At 37.0% G+C, this 23471-nt stretch overlaps 2 protein-coding genes across 2 annotated transcripts; both read right to left on the reverse strand.

The window, feature by feature from the left end:
• Positions 1–6862: 6862 nt before the first annotated feature.
• LOC103707227 (Zinc finger (CCCH-type/C3HC4-type RING finger) family protein) lies at positions 6863–10437 on the reverse strand. The gene is made up of 2 exons (XM_008791745.5): positions 9331–10437; positions 6863–7279 (listed from the first exon to the last, which is right to left on the reverse strand). Exons 1-2 carry the CDS (start codon positions 10216–10218, stop codon positions 7178–7180), a joined length of 990 nt encoding a protein of 329 aa, XP_008789967.1. The 5' UTR covers positions 10219–10437; the 3' UTR covers positions 6863–7177.
• Positions 10438–12611: 2174 nt separating this feature from the next.
• On the reverse strand, positions 12612–22348 carry LOC103706986 (DEAD-box ATP-dependent RNA helicase 31-like). Its single transcript, XM_008791334.5, has 10 exons — positions 21158–22348; positions 19145–19251; positions 18541–18596; positions 18177–18401; positions 17877–18083; positions 17718–17804; positions 17538–17633; positions 17228–17443; positions 14099–14281; positions 12612–13197 (listed from the first exon to the last, which is right to left on the reverse strand). Exons 1-10 carry the CDS (start codon positions 22120–22122, stop codon positions 12970–12972), a joined length of 2370 nt encoding a protein of 789 aa, XP_008789556.2. The 5' UTR covers positions 22123–22348; the 3' UTR covers positions 12612–12969.
• Between the last annotated feature and the right edge of the window lie 1123 nt (positions 22349–23471).

Below are 23471 nucleotides of genomic sequence, written 5' to 3' on the forward strand. Positions count from 1 at the left end.
GTGGTCGGACGAACGAATCCAGCTTGGATGGCCATCATCCCGATGGGCGGTCGGTCGTCCTTTTAGAGCACGAGATGGGCGTGCCCACCGTCCCGCTCGTGGCAAGTCGTTCCATTTCCTCGCTACTCTGAGTTGAGGATAGAACCAGGGAGATATACCCCTTCAGTTACAGCCATTTATGCTTTGCACAATAATTGTAATTGATCGGATCCTAAATAATATATGATACAATACTTTTCATAAACTGTATGGAGTTCACTTAATTACAACTGTTACCGTTACACAATAGAAAGATGATCATGAAAGCAGGACTGAATCTTTCCAATTTAATGCCAAACTAGAAAGGATTTGAATTCATTTAACCAAAGACGCTTCACTACTTTATTCATCAAAGTACAGCTGATCTTTATATACTAGTATTGCATGCTGAAAGAATATTTGATAAACAATCATCAATTTTTTTCACAGACAAAAAGACATATATATTATCAATGATTGATTGGAAGAGAATGCATATGATTCCTTCAATATATATATATATATATATAATAATTTCACAAATGTATTTTCCATTAAGTTTATATACTCTTTTCTTTAATTTAGTCATTTTACTAGGTGGATAGGGATGCAATCCATTTAATAAATTGAAAAGTATGTATAAATTGGAAGTATGCCCGCGCACACACTTCATCTCTAGAGAGCTAGATCTCTATAGACTCTCACTACAGCATATAGAACGTTTTAAGAGTTGAGCATGGAACTATGCATCAATCTCAAAATCCACCATAAATGTATTTAACTCTATAACAAACTTAATTACATCTAGAAACGCACCATCCAGTAAAAACTATTTTAAATGTAAACGAAATGAATCAAGGAGACACTTTCCTTTTATTATTGTTCAAGGCCAAAAGCTATAGTTTCCAACACCACAACAAACTTCTCTATCGGAGGTAGACCTCTACAGGTAGTGCAACTACAAATGCCATTCCATTAAATCCTACTACAAAAAGCTTCTTTTATCAAGCTGTGCTAGGACAGAAAGATTTTTTCCTTTTTAAAAAGTAGATATATGTAGATGCAATACAATTGTATAGAAAAAATATATATAATCAGAGGCTTGCAACTAACATCCAAGGTCGGATCAATTTGTATCATCTCTCTCTCTCTCTCTCTCATTCTCACGGACGTCTTGGATAATCACAAAGAAACGTTCCAATCAAACGAGTGACAAGGTTGATAATAAAGTATGACTTCTAACTCATAAATTAAGTTGCCAGGTTCCTGCCCCGAGGCGGCTAAGAATCAAATATAATGCTGATTCCATAAGAAATTGACATTAGAAAGTTACACAATTGTAAAGATTACTGATTTTCTATAGCTTAGCTCTTAATCAATAAAGCTAATACCGCTTGGATGAGTTTTAGGTTTGTTGGGTTAACGTTTTCAGGATAAAAGAACAGATGAGGAGGCATTCTTATCTTCTTGGACGGTGGGTCTTAGTGGCCGCTCAAGCCCTGTTGGAAAGTCGTGCTCAACATAATATAAACTAGAAATTGGCGTACTCTGGATCAGGTCACAACAGGTAAACTTAACGTCGCTTGCCATGGGCTGAGTGGAGTGGCTGACCGGTGACGAAGCCACAGGCTGCTGCGCCAAATTTTAGCGCAAGCGCAAAAAGGTATGCCCGAACGTGCCATCAAATGCATGGCACATTGCACCAGCTGTTCCAAACCATAAGGAAAATATATGGCACGCCTGCTCAAAATTTTTCTGGTTTAAGTAAAATTAAGCAGGAATGATAATGAAAGGTGGTGATATTTTAGAAAGAGAATTATGGAATCGTAACAATGAACTGATAGTGGAAAAGGTTGGCTAAATTGAGCTAATATTGTCGAAAACAATATCAACACAAATCATTCTTACCATACAATTCTGAATGGGTGTAATACATACTATATGTGCGCTCCAAAGTACTTCTTCATACATCCTAAAAATAAAATTCCGGGTTCGCATGTTATGGTTCGATCGCTGACAGAATAGGTTACTCTGATTTCCTAACATACAGATGAATCCACCATTGGAACCTAAGTGTGAATCCAACAAAGTGAAACATGTAAAAGCCTATAAGAGCGCCTAAGTTTGTCGAGTAATCCAACAATAGAAAACACCATAATAAAACGGGATTAAGTACAAGAGAAGTTAATGCATGTCAAAAAAATAAAGGAACAAATACATGGAGGAGCCCATGAGGATATTGTTACTGCAATGACTAAAAAAAATTTGATGAAGTACAGAAAGATGTACAGCAATGGCAGTATTGAGAACCTATTCAAACAAATGGTATTTGCACAAATTAGAAAAAAAAAAAAAAACTTAAAAATTTAAGCATATAAATCCAGCTATTTCAATGACTGAAGGAAAGCTTTAAGTGTATTACTCCATTAATGCAAGTTACAGAAACTACACATAGATGTAGCAGGCTACCACCAATGATTCGAGTAGCCACATTGAAGTGGGACTTAATTTCCCATAAGAGACTACCCATCTTGGCCTTCATGAACAAACTGAGGGTATACTTTGTAACAATATCAAAAAATAGCAACTTTAGCATCCGGAACCTTTATTACTAACACTGACAGCATTTCCTTAATGGGATGCTCATCTCTCCTTTGTTTTTAAAGGATCAAACAACAAAAAACTTACCACAGGAGAAGCTGATCGACAAAGTATCGTCGAAAGTCTTAATTTCTTAAGCTTCTAATGATGGTCTATGTGAAGCATTCGATTGCAAAGTCAATTCACGTATAGATTCTTTTCTCTATTTGATCTGGAAAAAAACCAGACAGAATTCTATAGAACCTGATTAAGGGGAGTGCAGCTGATAAATAATAGTTGCAGTTTAGTTTGAAACTAACAAAGCAAAAACATACAAAAAAATTGCTGCCCAAGAAAATACTAATACCAAGTTAGCTATACATGTCAAACAGCTTTGCTGACTTTTATGAACACCGCCAAATGGGTGTTATAGCTTCTGAGCCCTGTCAGTGTTGTCACCAATCTCTTCTCTCATCATTAACTCTTCTTGGGCATGCATTTTCTGGTGGACATTAATTGTTTTTATGCAGTCATCACCGTAGAACTTATTACAGCATACATTACAAAAAAGAAGTATGATCAAGCCAGTACCTTTACTGATTATCAGATTATGTTAAAGGAACTCTTAGTCCAAGGATTAAGCTCAAGTACCACAAATCTGGAGGCACTGACACATCTAAACTTGGAAGAGCATAAACGAATCAAGAAACAGCATGAGCCATTAATTGGGAACAACTACTTATAAATAAAAACCTTTCCTTTTCTCGGATGCCTTGAAAAGTACATAAAGACTGGAGATCAGATCATTTCCGAAATAGTCAACATATATTGCATTGCTGTCGAACTGCTCAGTCTTAATGAGTTCGAGCGCACAATGCCACTCACAACCAAATCTCTTACAACCAATCATCTAATGTTTAAGATCGGTACCTTATAACCAATCATCTAATATTTAAGATTCATACCTTTTCCATTTATCCTGCCGACCACAATCTAGAGAAAATCGTTAGATTCATTTATACCAATTTCTTGATATTTATACTTAACTGCCACTAAAGGTGTTAAAAAAACATTTTACATATGTATGCTGGACCAACTTATCCACATAGGAGTACCCGCAACAGATGGGAGAATGGAGAGGTTAAGGAGGCCATGAATCACAGAGATACCAGACTTCATCATGAACTCTCAAAAACCTATCATAGCTTTCCCTCAAGCCCTATTCCACTAAAGGTGTTATAAACACTTTAGCCATGTTTTATGCTAGACCGACCTATCCACACAGGAGTCCTCGAGTAAAGGTGCAAAAAGATGGGAGAATGGAGAGGTTATGGAGGCCACCAATCACACGACTCCCTATATTCATGAGATACCAGGTTTCATCATGAACTCTAAAAATCTTACAGTAGTTGGATCATGGCTTCCCCTAGAGCCCTGTTCTTCCTTCCACATCCTCTATTCAATCCCTATCACCCCTAAGATGTCACACAAATAGCCTACTTGAGCTAGAGAGAGAATGATCAAGTTACGAAAATTAAAATTAGTCCTCATTAAAAAAAAAAAAATTTCTATGCTCCCCCCATCCCCCTTCTAGATATTTTCCGAAGTCCCATTCAATTGTATCAAGAAGCCACATTTCTTTGAGAGAAATGGTGGGAGATCTACTCGCACTATAATTATCTTCAATTTAGCTTTTTGAAAATGTACCGCCCAAGACTCAAACACAAAACCTCTGACTACTAAGCAGAGGGGTGTACCCATTGAAGCAAGCCCCAATATGCATCAAAAGCCATATTTCACCACCACATTTGCACATGCCATTACCATATTACATAAACCTATTAACCCAGGTACAACCGGCTTCTACTCCACATTCACCCCACTTCGTCGATAAATCTCTCGCATTTCATAAAAAAACAAAAGCATTTCTATAGACAAAATGAATAAGTCGACATCGACGGATCACATTTAACATATCAATATTCTCTTTGTTGCCCAACAATGATAAATAGAACCAACCAAAATATAACTTGAAGAATATTTTGCAAAAACTAACTTTTACTGATCCTTCAACCTTCTTCTCAATTTTATAAGATACCAGCTTGTATCATTGCCTGCTGGATTGCTATACTGCATGCTATGTATCATATTTATGTGAGTAATATAATTAAGATAAAGATGTTGCAATTGATGAATAAAGCAATGAAATTTAGAACCATTTAGCAACCACATATTTGTCACAGAAACCAGAAAAAAAAATTCTGAAGTCCTTTGACTACAGATCTCTTACCTTCCAGGTCCTGAATTTCTAGTATAAATCAATGATATTTCATTTGCTTTCAGAAATATTTGTTCACTTCCTGAAAGAGAGGCAGAGTGACAGTTATGGCTTAAGCATTTTACTTTTTCATAATTTTATTTTCCATACCGTTGATGACAAGTCAATAGTTTTGCACACATCTTGTTTGAAGACCTTAGCAGCTCTCTCTCTCTCTCTCCCTCACACACACACACACACAAAGCAAACTAAGGCCCTGTTTGGGGGAGCTGTTGGCAGTAGAGCTATTGGAAGTAGAGCTGTCTGAAGTAGAGCTGTTATAAAAAGTTGTTTGCTGTTTGGTAACTACATTCGTAAAGTGCTGTGGTACTTTGTTTTGTGTTTGGTAAACAAACTGAGAAAGTACTTTTATATGACAAAATTACCATAAAGGACATTGCATAGTATTATACAACAGAACATAATAAAACATAACATAAATTAATACATAAATATACGATATAGTATAATATTATTGTAATATAAAATAATTTTATGTTAATACAGCATAATAGTAATATAATTATTAGAGTAAATTAATATTTGGTAATATAACATAATATTAAATTATTTAACATAACATATTAATGTATTATGATATAATGTAATATATATTATATGTATAGTATAATACAATAATAAAAGTATAAAATATTATAATTATTAGTATAAATTAATTTCTCATAATATAACATAATATTAAATTATTTAAAATAACGTATTAATGTATTATAATGTAATGTAATATAATACAATATTTATAGTATAATACAATAATAAAGGTCTAAAATATTATAATTAATATTATAAATTAATTTTTCATAATATAACATAATATTAAATTATTTAAAATAACATATTAATGTATTATAATGTAATGTAATATAATATAATATTTATAGTATAATAAATAATAAAGGTATAAAATATTATAATTATTAGTATAAATTAATTTTTCATAATATAACATAATATTAAATTATTTAACATAACATATTAATGTATTATGATATAATATAATATGATATTATATTTATAGTATAATACAAAAATAAAGGTATAAAATATTATAATTATTAGTATAAATTAATTTTTCATAATATAACATAATATTAAATTATTTAACATAATATATTAATGTATTATGATATAATATAATATGATATTATATTTATAGTATAATACAAAAATAAAGGTATAAAATATTATAATTATTAGTATAAAATAATTTTTCATAATAATTTTCCGCGGTCCGGGGGCTCTTCTTCGTGGTCCACGCTTGAGGAGGACCTCAGCGTGGGCCGCGAGGTTGATGATAAAAAAAAATAGATTGATTTTGGAAGGTATGGAAATGGATTAAAAAAATTTTCTTCTAAAATGTGGTTCAAGAGATGCATACAAAAATTGAAAAGAAAAATATCTTTTCTTACGGAAGGGAGTCTGACGGCTTGGGTTCTTGGCTCCAGCAGATTTTTAGGTTTATAAAGAGATAAACTATGTAATTATGTTATTTTAATATGGGCATTTTTGTCAAAAATACAGCTTTCTAAAAAAGCTGAAACAGCTTCCTCCCAAAAGCTCCAAATTGGAGCTTCCTCCCAAAAGCTATTTTCAGCTTCCCGCAAAAGCTGAAACAGCTTTTTGAAAAATTTACCAAACACAGTTTTTCATCTAAAAATACTTTTGGAGGAACAGAAAGTGCTTTCTGGCCCTCCAAAAGCTCCCCCAAACAGGGCCTAAGAGTCAGTCCTAGGCCACTTATACAGTTATACACAACCCTTTTATATTTTCAATGTTTAAAGACAGTTCATTAAATTTTTGAACCAGCTTCTTGTATCGTTAAAACTACCAGTTGTGATATTCAAAACCAAACTAAGGTTACTAAATAAATGTTATACTAAATGAAAGATAGACATCATCATTGATTTAAGAGAAAATTCAAGCAAGTAAATAATAAATTGACAATATTAAGCAATTACTAAACCTCAACATTGATTTAGTCCAAGCTATAATTCAGCGGCATTTATATGCATATGTTTGGCATGCCCAATAGTTAAACATTGACGAACTAGTTGCCCTCGACCATTTTACGAAAGAGAAGTTTTATAAAACTACTTAGCATCTAGTGTAGGTCATAACTCTTCCACTCCGCCAAGCGTACAAAGAAAAATAAAAAATATTACCGAAGTTACAAAAGTTAGAAAAAAGAACAGGTACCGATAATCTGTTAAAGAAGTAGAACTCTTCAAGTATCCGAACTCACTATTTTTCTTGTGCCATCTTCTTCCGGATCTCTTGAGCTGCGTTGAATATGCCAAATGTTGGTTTGTTGCACACAAAGCACTTCTTGTTATTTGAATGATGCTGCAGCTCAAGATAGAAAGTAAACAAATATTGTGTCAGATTAAATAATGGTGATCTTATCGGTACAAAAATAATGATTTAAAAAGAAACCTAAAGAAGGCAGATTACATCTTGGCAAATGAGGTATAGAATATGATAAAAAAAATCAGGTTTAAGCATGAATTACAAAGGAAACAAAAAGAGCTCATTATCAAGCATAGTTGCTAATAAAATACAAAAAAGTTTAAAGAGAAAACATCAAATCTTTGGGGAATATGAACTCTCATCAGAGTCTCACGAGCAACTTAACTCTCATCAGAGTCACACGAGCACCTTATTTTAATTCAGTTAATAATAAAGCTACCGACAACAAAGAGCCTCCTTATGGAATAAAATAACAAGAAATTATTGAATGCCACTCCGGTTTCAATATTAATAAAAAGGTCCAATATTTTGAATATGTCTAAATTCAATATTTAAATAAACCTTATATGGCTCAAACAAGGGAGGAATCATAATTTTGATTATAACAGACCAAGCAAGAAATAAGCAAGTTACCTTAAAATCATTAACTTCCATGTTCTTAAACTTGGAGGAGAAGTAAAAGAACAAGAAGACAAAGAAGAAGAAGGATCAGCTTACAACAAGATCAGAACAGACCCCAGATGAAGTTTAACAGCTCTGGGGAATCTAGATTTATTTTTCCAATACCATGCATGATCCTTTTCAAAATTTCACCTTTCATTCTTGGACCCATCATGAAGAACCAAACACGGTTTGCAGACCAAGAAAATACTCAAATTGAAATGGCAAAGAGGGGGATGGACATATAGGAATTTGCAATAATAGAGAACCAAGGGAAAGAGGAGGTCGGGGTCTCCTTTTCCCCCCTTCATCATTTGGGAGATTGCTATGTTTTGAATGGGGCATGCATGAATGCAAGGAGGGAATATGGTCTCTGGTAAGCTTCTAGAAATTAAGCGAGATGTCCAAGCTACACATGTGTTATCAAGAGTGACATGAGATAAAGGAAGGCTAGAAAAGCAACAACTTAAGGAGGGTAGCGAGAAAAAGTGATGGGCCACAACATCTGGATTTGCTAGAAGTGTTCAGAATGACTTGTAAATGTTTTCTCTTCCTCTTTTATCTCCAAACTTCCACCTCCCCTGGTCACATAAAATTAACAATTTATTGCATATTTTTAAGGGAAAAAAGATTAAGGCTCGAACACTGCATTACCATGAACAGAATCTAGTCATCATGATTAGACTCCAGCCAATGCTGAACAAAAATATTGCACTTCATAATTCCAGTTTGACAAGATGAACAAGGTCCAATTTGAGAGAACATATGCATCTTGCTTCATCAACTAGATTTCATCAGTAGTTCCAACAAGGGATCTCAATTATCAAGATTAAAAATCACACATATACAATGCAGCTTTTCTTTCTCCTTACAGAAAATATGAAAAAGATACAAGCCCCAACCTAATCTTCCAAGTTTCTTAAGATTTATTCTCCACTGGATACCTAGAATAAGAAAAAGGAAACAAAAGTACTCTTGGATTACTGTTCGATGATCACTAATATTCATGACAACCCAACAAAAAGTTCTATGAAGCCTAATGATTAATAAATAAAGATAATCCAAAGACATTAAGATAATCATCACATCACCTAAGAGACTGATAACATCTATGATACAACAGATATCCACGTATATCTTCAAGTATTAAAACAAAGCAAAAGGTGCCAATGCAAGAACTAGCACCCCCTTGATGGAACCAAAAAATCGATGATAATATTTCATTGATGGGCCTTCAAAGCCCACTCAGCATATATTGCCAACAACAAGAAGATAGTTTGAATTATCCTCAAAGCATCGCCAATGTCCACATGGGTTAGACGGAATTATTCCCAACAGTACTCTAAAATCCTCGAGAATACAAAGAAGAGTTCCTAATTGACAAAACAGGAACAAGCACATTTTCATATCCCCAGTATCAAATATAGAGACACAATCAATTCGTACATTTTAAACAAAAGAAGCAGGGAAAGAAGGAAATGTCAAACCTTTAGAGCACAATGCTCGCAGAAGTAGTGCTTGCACCTTGTCACCACCGGATCCACGAACGGCTGTCTGCATATAAAGCAGGCAAAGGGCAATGAATCGTCATCGTCATCATCCTCATCATCACCACCATCCCCATCCGGCTCCCCACCCCCTAAAGCCAACCCCCTCTTCCTCGCCTTCTCCACAACCTCCCACTCCTTCTCCAGCTGCCACCCGGACTTGTAGTCCCCCCTATCGTGCAAAAACTTGCAGGCATCCCCATACCCGCAGTAGCCCGTCTCCTTGTAATCCTTGCAGATATCCGGCTGGTAGTCGAACCTCGCCGACAGCCGGATGTTGGAGGAGGCCCGGAGAGGACCGTGGGCGCCGCCGGCCTTTTCCCCGGCCACCGTCTGCTCCCTCCGGAGCCCAGCCTTGTAGTCGGTGTAGCCATGGAGGCCGCGGTAGAGCTTGTCGTGGCCCTTGGACTTCCCCTTGAGCGCCTCCTCGGCCTGCTTCAGGACCCGCTCCCGGATCGCCCGGGCGTCCTTGGAGAATTCGGTCTCGGTCTCCAGGGTCGCCGTGGCGCCGCTGTCGTGCTGGACCTGGATCTCTTTGGAGGACTCGAAGTGGAAGAGGGCGCTGGCTCGCCCTCCTGCGGCTTTGTGGCCGTCGTCGTCATCGTCTCCGGTGCCGTCGCCCGAGGGCTTGGAGGAGGAGCGGGCGGTGGAGAAGTGGAGCTTGTTGTCGGCGATGACGGGCTTCTTGGATCTCTGGGCGATGGAGGAGGAGGGTTGGGAGCCTTCTTCATCGTCGTCGTCACTGGATCCGGCGGCTTTACGCTTGCGGATGTTCTTGTTCTTGGTGGGCTTTCGGAAGAAGTTGCAGACCTCGCCAGAGTCCGCCATGGATGAAGGGTTTGCAGAGAAAAAGATGAAGGATTTGAGGAGAAAGATTCGATAAAGATGAGAGCAGAGAGGAGGAGATTAGAGTTGGATGAGGATTCCGAATTCCGAAAGAGATTGGAGAACTAGAGCGAAATTAGGGTTTGGGGAACTGCCACCGCCGCTCTCTTCGACGGAGGCTTTCGAGCGCAAACCGGATTGGGCCTTTACTAAACTGGGCCCGGAGCCCGGATATGAGAGCTAGTTTATATTGTCAGGTTGTTGACTTGACGGTTCTGCGTTCGGTTGTAAAGATTCTCCGCCGCCTGGCTGCTGTTCTGCACTCTCTCCCTCGAAATAAGAGGGATGATACTCGCGCGATGCACGAAAAAATAACGAAAATTTAAACATAATTTTATATTATAATAAATAAATAAAGTTTTAAAAGGATAAAAATATGAGGAATTTATTTTCGAATTTTTTATATTTAAAAGAAAATATGAAGAATTTTTTTACGTGACTTTTTAAAATAATTAACAATTTTGAAACTTTTTATGCATGAGCTTTCTAAAATAATTTTAAAATTATTTTTTTTTGCATGGAGTAAATATGAGCATTTTTTTTTTTACACGACTTCCTAACATGGAGTCTCCCAATTTTTTATATAAAAACAAAATTCTTAAGGAAATATCTTTTTTTCTTTTTCTTACACGAATGTGGAATGGGATATTTTTTTTATTCAGGACTTCCTAAATTAATCAAAAAATATTTTTTTATGTGTGGAGAACATGAGCATTTTTTACATGACTTTCAAAAGTAATTAAAAAGAATCGATTTTTCTACCTTTTTTTTTTTGTTTTTTGAATTTTGAAGATTGAGTTTAATGTCTCCTTTCCGTTTAATAAATATAGAGATGGATATAGAGATAAAAATTAAAATTAAAAAATTACAAAACTTGCACCTAAATTACACTTGACTGATTTAAAGTACATGGTTGATATGTGATGATGGAAAATAGAAGCAGATCATATGACAATTTCATTAGAATTGATGCTATAAATATGCTTTTATTGAGACTGAGGCAGAGGCATATTGATCTTATATATGTAACTTCACTGTAAATATGCTATCTTCAAATTTGGAGAACAACCTTTCGGAGTTAATGGGGAAAATATGATGAGAGAGAGTGGAACTCTCGGCATTAACGAAAGTTCAAGACGCATCGATTCCATGAGCATGATCATGGACAAACAAACGCTTTATTCATAAGTTCCCCTGGTGAAAAAAAAAAACTTGAAGCCAAAGTAAGAAAGATCAAAATCCCCTTAAATACATCTTGCTGTTCCAGCTAGGCACGAAAGCGTTGGCTAATTTGCTCGCCATCTACCATGAATGATGCTAAACTACCAACTTCCTTAAGCTAACGACTAATAACATTTGTTAGATGAAATTAATAGTAGCCGATAACTATAAGGCATTCCACTTTGGATTATACAACGGCCAATTAACATGAGCTAGACTAAATGAAATACACCGAGTGAAAAAACTACGACAAAACTAGAGGCAGCTTACATCTGCCAAATGTTGACAAAATCCTTAAATATGCTCTTTTTTTCTCAGCAATGGAAAAAGTTTATTTCAGGTTTGCAATGAGCAATTTTTCGAAGTTTTGGAAGTAATGGTGTCCGGGAAACTACTCTGCTCGGACCTGAGATATTGTTAAGCCCCATTTCTGAGGGCAAGTTTAGGAATGACAGGACTCGGGGCCCATGCTTTGGCTTGACTCATTTGCAGAGCCGATAACTGTCATGGCCAATAATTTTACTAGAATTATAGTAACCAAGCCATGCTTCACATGCTGACTCTTTGTTCTTCAACTCCGCATATGCAGGTGCCTCTTCCACCAAGTCCAATAAACGAATCAAATATCGTATCAAAAATATTTAATATGCACAAATTAAAAGATTTTTAATATGCAGATGGTGATTGGTATCATTTACAAACCAGGATTGGAGGAAACGAGGTTCAAAATCTAGGGAGGTCATTAATACCAATCTCAAATGACTTAGAAAACAGTTCGTTGGTATTGATCTCGAAGGACTCACTTGACAATTAAACTTGTATCATCCAACCTGGGAGTTCAGATGACCCCTCTTGAATAAGCTTTACGTTTTGGATCAATTAAAGCTACTTACGTGACACATTGTACTTCATGCATAAATGATGGTTGACAAATCAGAAGAAAGATTTCATACAAATGATTAGACTGAACTCATAAAGATTAAATTTAAAAATCGCAGAATTTGCCAACTTGACCTTGCACATGATATACATCTATATTCAGAACATGAATAATAGTCATTTGATGACTGTCAGACCAAGAATAACACTAAATTCTCAATTCCATAACACAGTTCTAGGTTAACATGTCTGTTTGATTCTCCAAAAATATTGAGCACTAATGACATTTGTGAGATGCAAGTAATCCATAAATTACAAGGCCTTCCATGTCAATCCCAATAACATCACTCGAATTACACAATCGTCCATTACCTTGGGTTATACTAAATGAAATGGATGTGGTGTAAAGCTATTAAAAAAGTGAAGGCATTGTAAACAAAAAAATATAAATAATGAAGGCATCTGGCATCTGGCATCTGCCAAATGTTAACAAAATACCAAATATGTTCCCGTTTTGTCTGCAGGGGAAATGATTTTCCCGAGGCAATGGTGAACAATTTGTCCAAAATTTTGGAAGTAGCCATGTTCGTAAAACTACTTTGCCCGCAGACCTGGGATATTGTTAAGCCCCATTTTTCTAAGGACAAGTTTAGGAATGGCAGGAGGATCATTAAGTCCCATGCTTCGGCTGAAGTCATTGGCCAGAGCTACAAGCTGATACTTGTCACGGCCAACATTTTTATTAGAATTATAGTAACCAAGCCATGCTTGATATGCTGATTCTTTGTTCTTCACCTCCACATGTGCCAGTGCCCGTTCCACCTAGAGAATCCAGTTTAAAAAAAATCAGACATATTAACTATTAACCAATAATATAAATATACATACACACAAAATAAAAAGGTCTCAGATGTAAATCTACAGCGAAGAGTAACAAGTGAGATATCAAAAACATCACTACTTGGTGAGAGCAAGCACTTAGCTCAACCGAGTCTACCATGGTGTTTCCAGATAGAGAGGAACGCTACATCAGGCCCAATTCTTTTAAAGTCACCCTACCTTGCCGAGATGAAACCACTATCTAGCTGTCCTAGACATTCAGTCAGGCTACTTCATTTTTTGCCCTTTGGAATAAGACACGAGGTCCTAGGCTCAGTGAGGCTGCCAATAACATCGTCATATTCTTGTGCTAAAGATCAGGCTGTCAGCTAGCTAGGGTCAACTGGCTGAAGACAATCACAAGAAAAAGTACAATCTGCAGTATGTGCCGTATATCTTAGCCCAGGTGTTAAGGCTTAGCTGTTTGCACTTTTGCAGTGTTCAAACCTACTTGAGCACAGCATGATGTCTTCTTTGAGTTGCAAAATACTCAGAAGAAAATAATATCAAAAGGTTGACCACCTAAACAAAACCTAGGGATGTTCTTTTGACAACAAAGAATACTGATACAGAAAAATGTTCAAGAAACATGGCACCGACATAAGATCAGCTTTCTGCCCCTTTTTGGCATAGTTTGCATGTATGCTGTATAATATCAAAAATAGTTCACGTCATAATCATTATTTACACATTGAAACAAAAAAACAGATATGTTAAAGGATGCTGTATCTAAAATCTGAAAATGTTTGGAGCAGAGGACATTGTCTTTAATAAGCATATATCGAGCCAGTAAAACATAAAGGCAGAATACAAAGGGGAAAGAACTTATGGAGGTTGGAGTTACCTTTTTTCTAGTGTCAGGATCAATTAGTGGTAATGGAGCCTTTGTTATTGGCAAGTCCTTGATGCTAGTCAAAAAGAATTCTTCCCATGGTGCCAACATCAATAAGCCTACTCCTTCCTTGCCTTTCCGGCCTGTTCTACCAAGTCGATGTATATATTGCTCCCTGTCAGCAGGCACTCCCAACTGCAACACAAATATTTAGGTGCATGAAAGATCGTAATTAAATGGCGGAGAAAGAAAATCCAAATAGATGGAGGAAATATGTCATCTCATAATGAGTTCAGCATGTATTATAAAGAAAATATTAGAGCTACACATAACTACTAAAGTCAGCAATCTTAATTTTCATCATCTACATGGATCTCGGAGAATAGAGAAAAAGAAATGAAAGCTAACAAATTGCTTCGCACAAATTTGACCCTTGTCATGAATGGAAAAAAAAATCTGAGTCGGCACAATATACATTGAGATTTTTTTTTTTAATTATTTTTGCATTTTTTGACATCCTATAGGAATGTCTCAAGCTAATGGTGTTGTGGACTGAACAATGTCAATTGACAGATGTAAAAGACTAAAAGTTCTTTGACATTTGGAATCCAAACAAACTTACGCTACGTCACTTATGTTTATAATTTTAACCGCTATTGGAAATAGAAAAGTTGAAAAATGAAAAGGTTCTGGTTAGTCTTACAATGAAGAGCAGCTGATTGGTCTGCTCAAAGTGTTCAGGGCAAAAGGATGTCGCATCGTGATGAAGATGTATTGATGTCATCTTACATGCTCTCTCTTTCAAGGAATATGAACTCAACAACGTTGATGTTCACTCAGTAACGAGCAAATAACAAATGACTGCAGATCCTGAACATAAAATCCTAGTAGAGCTTGAGATTTTCTTATTTGATTATGAGCATATTAGCATGTGTGTAGGAACCAAAAAATGAGCATATCTGCATGTGTAGGAACCAAAAAAATTATGCATTAAGACCAAGTAAGAGGTGCGCATTCTGCAGCATCTGGTACCAACATAGGAGAGTATACTCATTAATTATAGCAAAACAAAGGTTCACAAACCAAGATATAAGAACAGGGGCAATCTATTATAAATAAATGATCCCTCAAAAAGGAGATGCAAGAAAAGTATTTGAAGGGTTATATACAAAATTTGGAATCCTCAAAAATTGTGCATCATCTGCTCTCAGGTCTACCACAAAACTGAATACAGCAAAATGCTCCAGAATCTTATGTTCTGCCCATCAAAGAGATGAAGGCACCAGTCCATCAGTTCCAAACAGACAGCATAGAGATTTATACGCAAGGATCTAGTCCATCAGCCACATCACCCTACTGGAATATCCAGTCACTTGTGAATAGCATCACATACACCTTTACTGTGATACGAAGAACAATGCAATGCATGTGTGGAACAGGATGTTTCTGGTGCAAGCACATAGCAGGACAACTGCATGTAGGCTATCTGGACATGGGCATTACCCCAATGTATGTCACTATCTAGTCTTAAAACTAAATAGTAGGGCAGCAGATGATATGGAACTATTTCCGTTCTTCTGCATGAGGAACACATGTCATTAAGCTTGCAGCCTCCATTTTGTGGTTATTATGTATCAGAAACCATTATAAACTCACAGAAAGGCTCAAATTTTGGAGTTCACTAAAAATTTTGACACTATGTTTCCCATGGATGATTAATTACTCTATCCGAAATAAAGCCAGAGCAGAAATGGGCTTGAAAAGATTACTTTAGATCCTTTACTTGCAAGCTCATATATGCTCTTCCGCTACAATCATTTTATTTGATCTAAACAGGAAAAACCTACAACATCCTCAATATAGACAAAAAACAGGCCTAGCAGCAGAAGTTTTCAGGCTCAGGTTAATAAATTAGGTCAATCCAGGTTATATAGTTAAAACTGAGATGACTTCTGGATAAGGGCTTGAAGAATGCCCAAATTCAAGCAAAACCAATCCAACAGAGCACCTACATAAAGGTCATATTTGGGCCTATATACAATGGTTGTTCCATTGGCTTGGTGATTGAAGTGGTGCTTACACAGGCCTCAGCCCTGGTATAGCTCATCACTGATGGCCCTAGTCAAGAATCAGAAACCTATATAAATAGGAATAAATATGCTACCCCCTTCTCCCACTTCTAAACTCATTTAGTAAGACTTCATAATGACAAAATTTTGGTGCCAAACACTCAAAAGATTAACTAATCGAACTATACATGTAGTTGGAATGCTGATCCAACATCTTAATACAAAAGGAAGTCACTATGCAAACATATACATCAAGCCTTATCCATCAAAATAAAGTTGGTTTTCAGTTCCTACTTCATCTTTGTCTCCATGCATCAGTCCTTTACTAGAATTACAAATGAAAATCCTTTCCCAATAAGCACTTCTAGACATGGGAGGGCAAGTTATAGAGCCTTCAGTCTGTGAATATAAACTTGATAGCCTTACCGAGCTACCTGATCCCTCATAGTGTCATAAGAAGGCAATTCTTCCTATGATAAAATTGTTTATGGTGTTGTATGGCTTTTTTCATGCTTCTCTGTCATCTTGAATATTTTACCAATTTTTGCAAAGTTGTATAGACTATAGATCATATTGTTGACAAAAATGGGTCCACGGCTTCAAGCACATGAACGGTGCAGACATTGAGATAGAGGGTAGTAAAACTATGAAGTTAAAACATGCAACATATCGGTTCTAGCTATTCTTAACTTTGACCGATTTATGCAACATGACTTGGAATCTCTAGAATTATCTGGCCAACCAAAAATGTTCACTTTCTTGCAATAGAGAGTCTGAATATCTTGCAATAGCTTCTTCTCTATGTTTCGTGCCTTGAATTTTTTATTTTTCTGCTGTAAAAGATGAAGTAAAATAAAGACTACAACATAAATGTAACATAATATAGTCATGAAACATAATTCCTGCACTTGAATTGTGATAATGCATACACATTAATAACAAAAGGATGAATTTCTGGCTCCTTTTGGAACTTCTTTAAAAAAACAAAGACATGATAATAAAGGGATACATAGCAGACAAAATAAAGTTAGCTGTCTCAATAAGATAAATAAAATTGAGTAACAGAATTCACCTGTATAACAAGCGTGACATTTGGGTAATCAACTCCTCGTGCAGATACATCAGAACTCACAAGAATAAGACCTTTTGAATCCTTAAACTCTTTAGATACCCTGGTTCTATAAGTCTGTGGCTTTCTAGAATGGATCTCTCGCACATTCAACTTTAACTCAGCAAGAAGGTCAGCAACAAGCTTTGTCACCATTGCAGTTGTACAAAATACAATAACCTGCATTTGTCTCATTATAAACAATATTGCAGACTCAATACTGGAAAAGAAGAAAAGAATAGAAATGAGATATGGGCCTAATGATCCCAATTACCTTATAGTCAACATTTTCTGAAATATGGTCTGTCAGAATGCCATACAGTATCGAGAAGTGTTTCTCTAGTGGTGCAACCAAATGCATTTGTTTAACCTGAATCATAGACCTACATCAAAAACTCATGTAATACTTGGAACTTTATCTGGATCAATATTTGGCATGCATGATGAAAAATACCTGTGAGTGTGTCTCTTCACTCCCCTCTTCAACGGTATTAATAAATTCAAGGTCTCTTTTCATAGCAATGTAACAAATTTGACGGACCTAGGCATCAAGTATAACCATTCAAGAAAATCTCAAGTTAATAAAATTTCACAATTTGATATGATGAGATACCTCATCTGGAACTGTAGCGGAAAAAAGAAGTGTTTGTCGTTGTTTTGGAACAGCAGCTACAATTTTCTCAATATCTTTTCGAAATCCCATATCTAACAAACGATCAGCTTCATCAAGAACAAGGACCTTCACACCCATCAACCGAGTAGCAAATCCTGGTGTGTTCTCAATGTGATCTCTAAGCCTTCCAGGTGTGGCTACAAGAACCTGTGAATTTGATGCTTTCATTAGAATAGACCATGAACAATGTAATGGAAACTATATAATCCACCCCTTGCAAATACAAGTTTGATATTTCACCTGGCAAGGGTTAGCTTGCATTCGTTTTTGTTCTAGAGCTAATCTTGTGCCACCCATTACAACTTGCACACCAATTGTGGGGTGATATTTTAATAGCTTGTTAGCCTCAGTAGCAGCTTGATCTGCAAGCTCGCGAGTTGGGCATATAACAAGAACATTGATTGGATGCCTTTTTTGATCACGATCAACAGGAGGTAATTTCACTACAAGCTCAATTGCTGGAAGCTATGACCAAACAATTTTTATTGTTATTTGTAGATGTAGAAAAAACTTCAACAAAGTGCATGAGCTTACAAAAATAAATCGTTGTAGGCTGCAAACTTCCACAACCCTCATGTATGGTAAAATAGATGTAGATATTTACCAGAAATGCTACAGTTTTTCCAGTTCCTGTCTTTGCTCTTGCAAGAACATCTTTACCTGAAGCACAAAACAAATGGTACACATTGCTGTGGTCATCACAAAAAATGAAAACTTGACATGCAGATTAACTTTTAGCCCTAAAATTCAACATACAGTGAATCTATATATGCTATTTAAAAATGAACGAGCTTCGAATGAAAACAACCTATAGGTGTCCAACAATGGGCAAGGGCAAAGAATTCAATTATTACGCTTTTATTCAATGCTCTAGATAAAGGGCATGCAATTGGCAAAATGAAGGATTTTCCACAAATCTGACATGGAGAGTGACTTTATCTAAATATGATTAATGAAATGATGCTTTTATAATATTGATAAAGTAAAATTGTATAGCCCTCTAATACAAATAAAATGTCTATTAAGCAAACTAGAAACAAGTCAGGCCTACCATTATATGAACTTAAAATATCCAAATATGGCAATGTCTAGTGATATCACCAAAACCAAAAGGTGCCAATTATATAGTGTATACTTTTTAAAACCTGCATTTGTTCAATTTTGCCAGAAATTAATGAGAAAATAAAAGATATTATGAGATAATCAACCTTTGAGGATGATGGGAAGGGTAGCTTCCTGCACTACAGTCATCCTTTCATACCCAGCAGCTTTTATCCCTTTCAATGTCAAAGGAGAAAGAGAGAATTGATCAAACCTGTAGTATCCAACATGCAAGGTTGAATGGATGAGAACAAGTCAAGAAGGTAATGGAAAAAAACAACCGACTTCATAAAACAAAATGGAATGAAATTTATAGATGAGATGCCCCAAAATAATTCAACAGTCCTTTTCAACTTATGCTCTTATGGTGCATGGCCGCCCACCTGGGCATATGCACACATATGTGCTTGCAGATACATATGCATAGTGTGAGTTGTAGGTGTGCATAAAAGCACAATTAATGACAAAATAGAGCACATAAAAGCACAATTAATGACAAAATAGAGCACATAAAAGCACAATTAATGACAAAATAGAGTATCAACGGAAGTAGACCACTTATGCAGCATGAATCACTAATCCTTCTTTCCCTTAAAAGATTTTGAGAAATATCATCAGAGCAAAGAAAAACAATATGTAGCATCAGGGAGTCTTTGTATACAACCTGATTTTGGCTCGAGGCAACCTCAGAAAAAGAAAGTTATGGAAAGAATTATGGAAAAGTTATACCTCAAATTGTAACTAAAGGAGCACACTAACTGGCATTATAGCAAAATGCTCCACTCACTTCTAATTGTAAGTTCAGTCAACAACATTCCTATGATCACCATATGTGCCCTTTTGGATGGACTATGGCTACCTCATCAAAGCATGAGGAAGATCTAACACAAACTTACTAGATTAATCATAACACAGACAGCATACAGAATTATTCAAGTATGCCAGTGCTTCTGCATGCTCCCCTGCCAACAGCTATAGAAGCATGGTTACCAGGAACCATGTTACAAATGCTACCACATGCTTACTGAAAATTGTGATAAGGAAATTGATTTATTTTTATTTGCTTAAAAATGGAAACTATGTCGAAGAATTATGAACACCAAATGAGAATTCATATAAAAATAAGCAATGACATTAATTTGTGAAAAATTACAGTGAAACTTGTGGAAAGGGCTTTAGCATGTTCTCTGTATTCATATGGTCTTATCCAAAAATCTCCCTTTTTTGTTACATTATATACAATTGCAGTGACTTTTTAGCCAAATTTAGTTTCTTGTATTGGTGCATGCACTAGCATGCCTCTCCTCCATATGGTTAAGACCGTTTTCTTTTACAAATTGATGTTTAAGGTTGCAATAATATTTATATATCTAGTCAAAATTCATGTTGCTGGCGAGTTTGAGTAAATACACTTTTCATTTATGAAAGATAATCATAGAATTTCTTCTTCTTTACTTGTCAGTTCACTCAAATTTCTTATGTTCTCTACCATATCTTTTCTTCGTATCTCTGATTTTTACTTTCACATGCTTGTTACAGATTCTCTTGTTTCCCTGTAACTCTAGCTTTACTAAGTTCAAGAACAATTTCAAGAACAATTTTAGCCTTGTGATTTGGTCCATGGTCACTGCAACGAATTTAAAGAAACATATGATTCAATATCTAACAGCACTAGCTATGCTTGTTAAAAGTTGCACGGAATTACAAACTTGGGAAACTGCATCAAATCCAAACGTGAAGAACCATTGACAGGTGATGAACCTACAACCACAAATTAATATTGTGTTTTGAGGCCATTCTTTTTTATGTAGTAAAGGGATAGTCCTGTTAGACCATGAACAGCTAATGTGCTATTTCCCATCTACATGTGCATTTAGCAGGATGAAAGTCTACCAGCTAAAAGTCCCTTTCCAATCTCCTATTTGCAAATCAATTTACACCTGAAGAGAACCGTCACCTAAGAAGTTCATATAGATAGGTGACATAAACAGCGAGGCAGTTAGCATCACATAATTACAAGTTAAAAAAAGAAAAAACTCAATGTTTCCATATCCTAACTTCAACAAGTACCAAGTGTAGTGGTTTAATGTTTGGCATGTGAAATTCGAAATGGAAATTACCTAGTCTGGCTCAGGTAAGAATCATGTTCTCCCACTGATCTTTTTGGCAATGATTCTGCATCTCCTTCAGCTAACTCAGGTGAACCAGAAATTCTGAAAGCATCTTTCACAGACCCTTCTTTCTTATCTTGCTTGTCACCAAAAAAATCATCTTCAAAGTTAGACATATCATCAGTGTCGTCGCCGTCGTCATCATCATCATCTTCCTCTTCTTCCTCCGATAACTCGAGAACCGAACTCCTCACACCTTGTCCCCGTTTATATCTCGAGTCAAGATCCCTTCCTCCTCTCCTCGCCAATGTCGAAGACATCGTACCTTGACTCCCACGTTCCCTCCTCTGCCTAGAAGAAAGAACGACCTCCTCTTCATCCTCGTCCTCATCCACCTCCAGATCGCTATCAAACCGTCTCTTTGAGAAGGAATCGCTCGAACTCCGAGACTTTCCCCTATTAGAGAATGCAGAAAAATCACTGTCCCACTGACGCCTTGAAGAGGCCGGATTCCTCCTCGACGACAAAGAATTCCTTCCCCTTTCTCTAACCCTATCCCCATCTGCGTTATTTCTTTTACCACTCCTGGACCGATCATGGTAGGAATCCTCGCTATCGCTGCTCCGTCCCAGTCGGAAAGAATCCGTCTTCAGGTCATCGACCCAATCGCTGAGCTCGGCCTCGTCCTCGATCAAGCTCTTCCCCTGGCTGGCGGCACTCTCTGCCCGGAAGTCCCCCCTCCGGTGGTCCCGTGCGCCGGCGCCGGCGCGGAACCTGGAGCTCGCCGGACGGCTGGAAAAGAACCGGGTACCAAGATAATCATCTCCAGGGGAGTAGAAGGAGCGACGATTCGACTGGAAAGAACAGTTCTTGAGGCGGAATGAGAGGGCTGAGCCCCAGGAAGAGGCGCCGCAGGCGGAGCAACGGGCTCCGGCGGCGAGAAGGAGGCGAAGAGGGAGGAGCTGGCCCGGCATCGCCGGAGACTCCAAGCGTCGACGGTAGACCCTAGCCCTAGCGCCGAAGAGGGTTTACGGGGAAGAAAAGTTGGGAGCTTCCAGGAGCGGGACTGGAGGCGGGAGGCGACGGGTCCGGGAGGTCGGCCGACCGTAGGAGAGGGTTTTATTGTTTGTTTCGTGTAGGGTTTTAGGCACTCGCATATTGTGAGCAGTCGCGAAGGGGGTTTAACGGAGAAACGTATATGGAAATATGACATCGACTAAGGGGTCATATGTAAAAAAAGTTAGAATCAATTTTGAGCTAGACTCGGCATCACCAGTGCGGGGACTCGTTCAAACTTAAAGTAGGTACTTTAATATGTAAACTCCTATCATGTAAATATTAGAAATAAATCCTTTGTAACGTCGTCCATTGCGTTAATTCTGAACGAATCTCGGCATGGCATTCGCGGAGGCTTGTTTAGGTTAGAATAATGACTTCTAACAAGCTCCCTATTGTACGTAAAAATTAAACATAAGTTAATTAGTAAATATGGGTTACATAAAATACCTTGCATTTTTCATAAATTTGTATATACCCACTCATATATCTAATTGCTGTAATACCAACTTTACATTTTTAGATTATTATAATGTTATCTACTCTTCTCTCAATTAGGGTCAAAGCTTGTCGGTGGTGTCTACATGGCAGGAGACGTGGAGGTAGTTTGCCAGAAGTGCCACTTGTCAACTAATGTAGAGGTAATATAGTGATATAGATGTGTCAGCACTGTCACCCTATCAACAAAACCCACCCTTAAACTCTAACCCCATCTCCTCCCCTAACCCTTCTCCCCAAAGCGGTCACATAGGCCCCGCCAACAATCCTAAGAATTTAACAATATTAGATTTACTGTCACTATCCAAAATCGAATCTATAATAATCAAAGACACTTTTTTATGCAAAAAAATGGCATGCTAATGATGCCAAATATAAACTCATATGTTGTAACAATCCATAACCTCAACCAAAATGACTAGCTATAAGTACCCAAGATCTACCTAGCGAGTAACCGATATGGGACTAAACACACTCCCGCATGGATGCTCATATACTTCCTCCGTTCAAGCTCTGACGTCCTCGTCAGGCTAAGGATTCAAATCCATTCAAATATAATCACAAACACCACGATCAGCCCGTGGTCAGCTCCAATAGATCTGTGCTGCAGTGTCTCCTGGCCCACAGAGGTTATGGGTCGGGTCCGCTCTGATACCATTTGTAACAATCCAGAACCTCTCCTAAAATGGCTAGCCGAAAGGTATTATTTGGATTTCTTGATGTTGTATAAGTACCCAAGATCTACTCAGCGAATAACCAATGTGGGACT

The sequence above is a fragment of the Phoenix dactylifera genome, chromosome 12 (genome assembly GCF_051530095.1).
Source record: "Phoenix dactylifera cultivar Ajwa chromosome 12, Ajwa_hap1_PhDact_Kaust_v1.1, whole genome shotgun sequence".
Taxonomy (NCBI): domain Eukaryota; kingdom Viridiplantae; phylum Streptophyta; class Magnoliopsida; order Arecales; family Arecaceae; genus Phoenix; species Phoenix dactylifera.

What these genes read in the sequence shown, in the direction of transcription:
- LOC103707227 (XM_008791745.5), bottom strand. Translation starts at nt 10,218, where the DNA reads ATGGCGGACTCTGGCGAGGTCTGCAACTTCTTCCGAAAGCCCACCAAG. An exon ending in GCGAGCATTGTGCTCTAAAG is followed by an intron (nt 7,280 to 9,330) that starts GTTTGACATTTC and finishes CTTGAGCTGCAG; the next exon opens with CATCATTCAAATAACAAGAA.
- LOC103706986 (XM_008791334.5), bottom strand. Translation starts at nt 22,122, where the DNA reads ATGCCGGGCCAGCTCCTCCCTCTTCGCCTCCTTCTCGCCGCCGGAGCC. An exon ending in TCTTACCTGAGCCAGACTAG is followed by an intron (nt 19,252 to 21,157) that starts GTAATTTCCATT and finishes TGGATACTACAG; the next exon opens with GTTTGATCAATTCTCTCTTT. An exon ending in CAGAAAATGTTGACTATAAG is followed by an intron (nt 17,444 to 17,537) that starts GTAATTGGGATC and finishes AGACAAATGCAG; the next exon opens with GTTATTGTATTTTGTACAAC.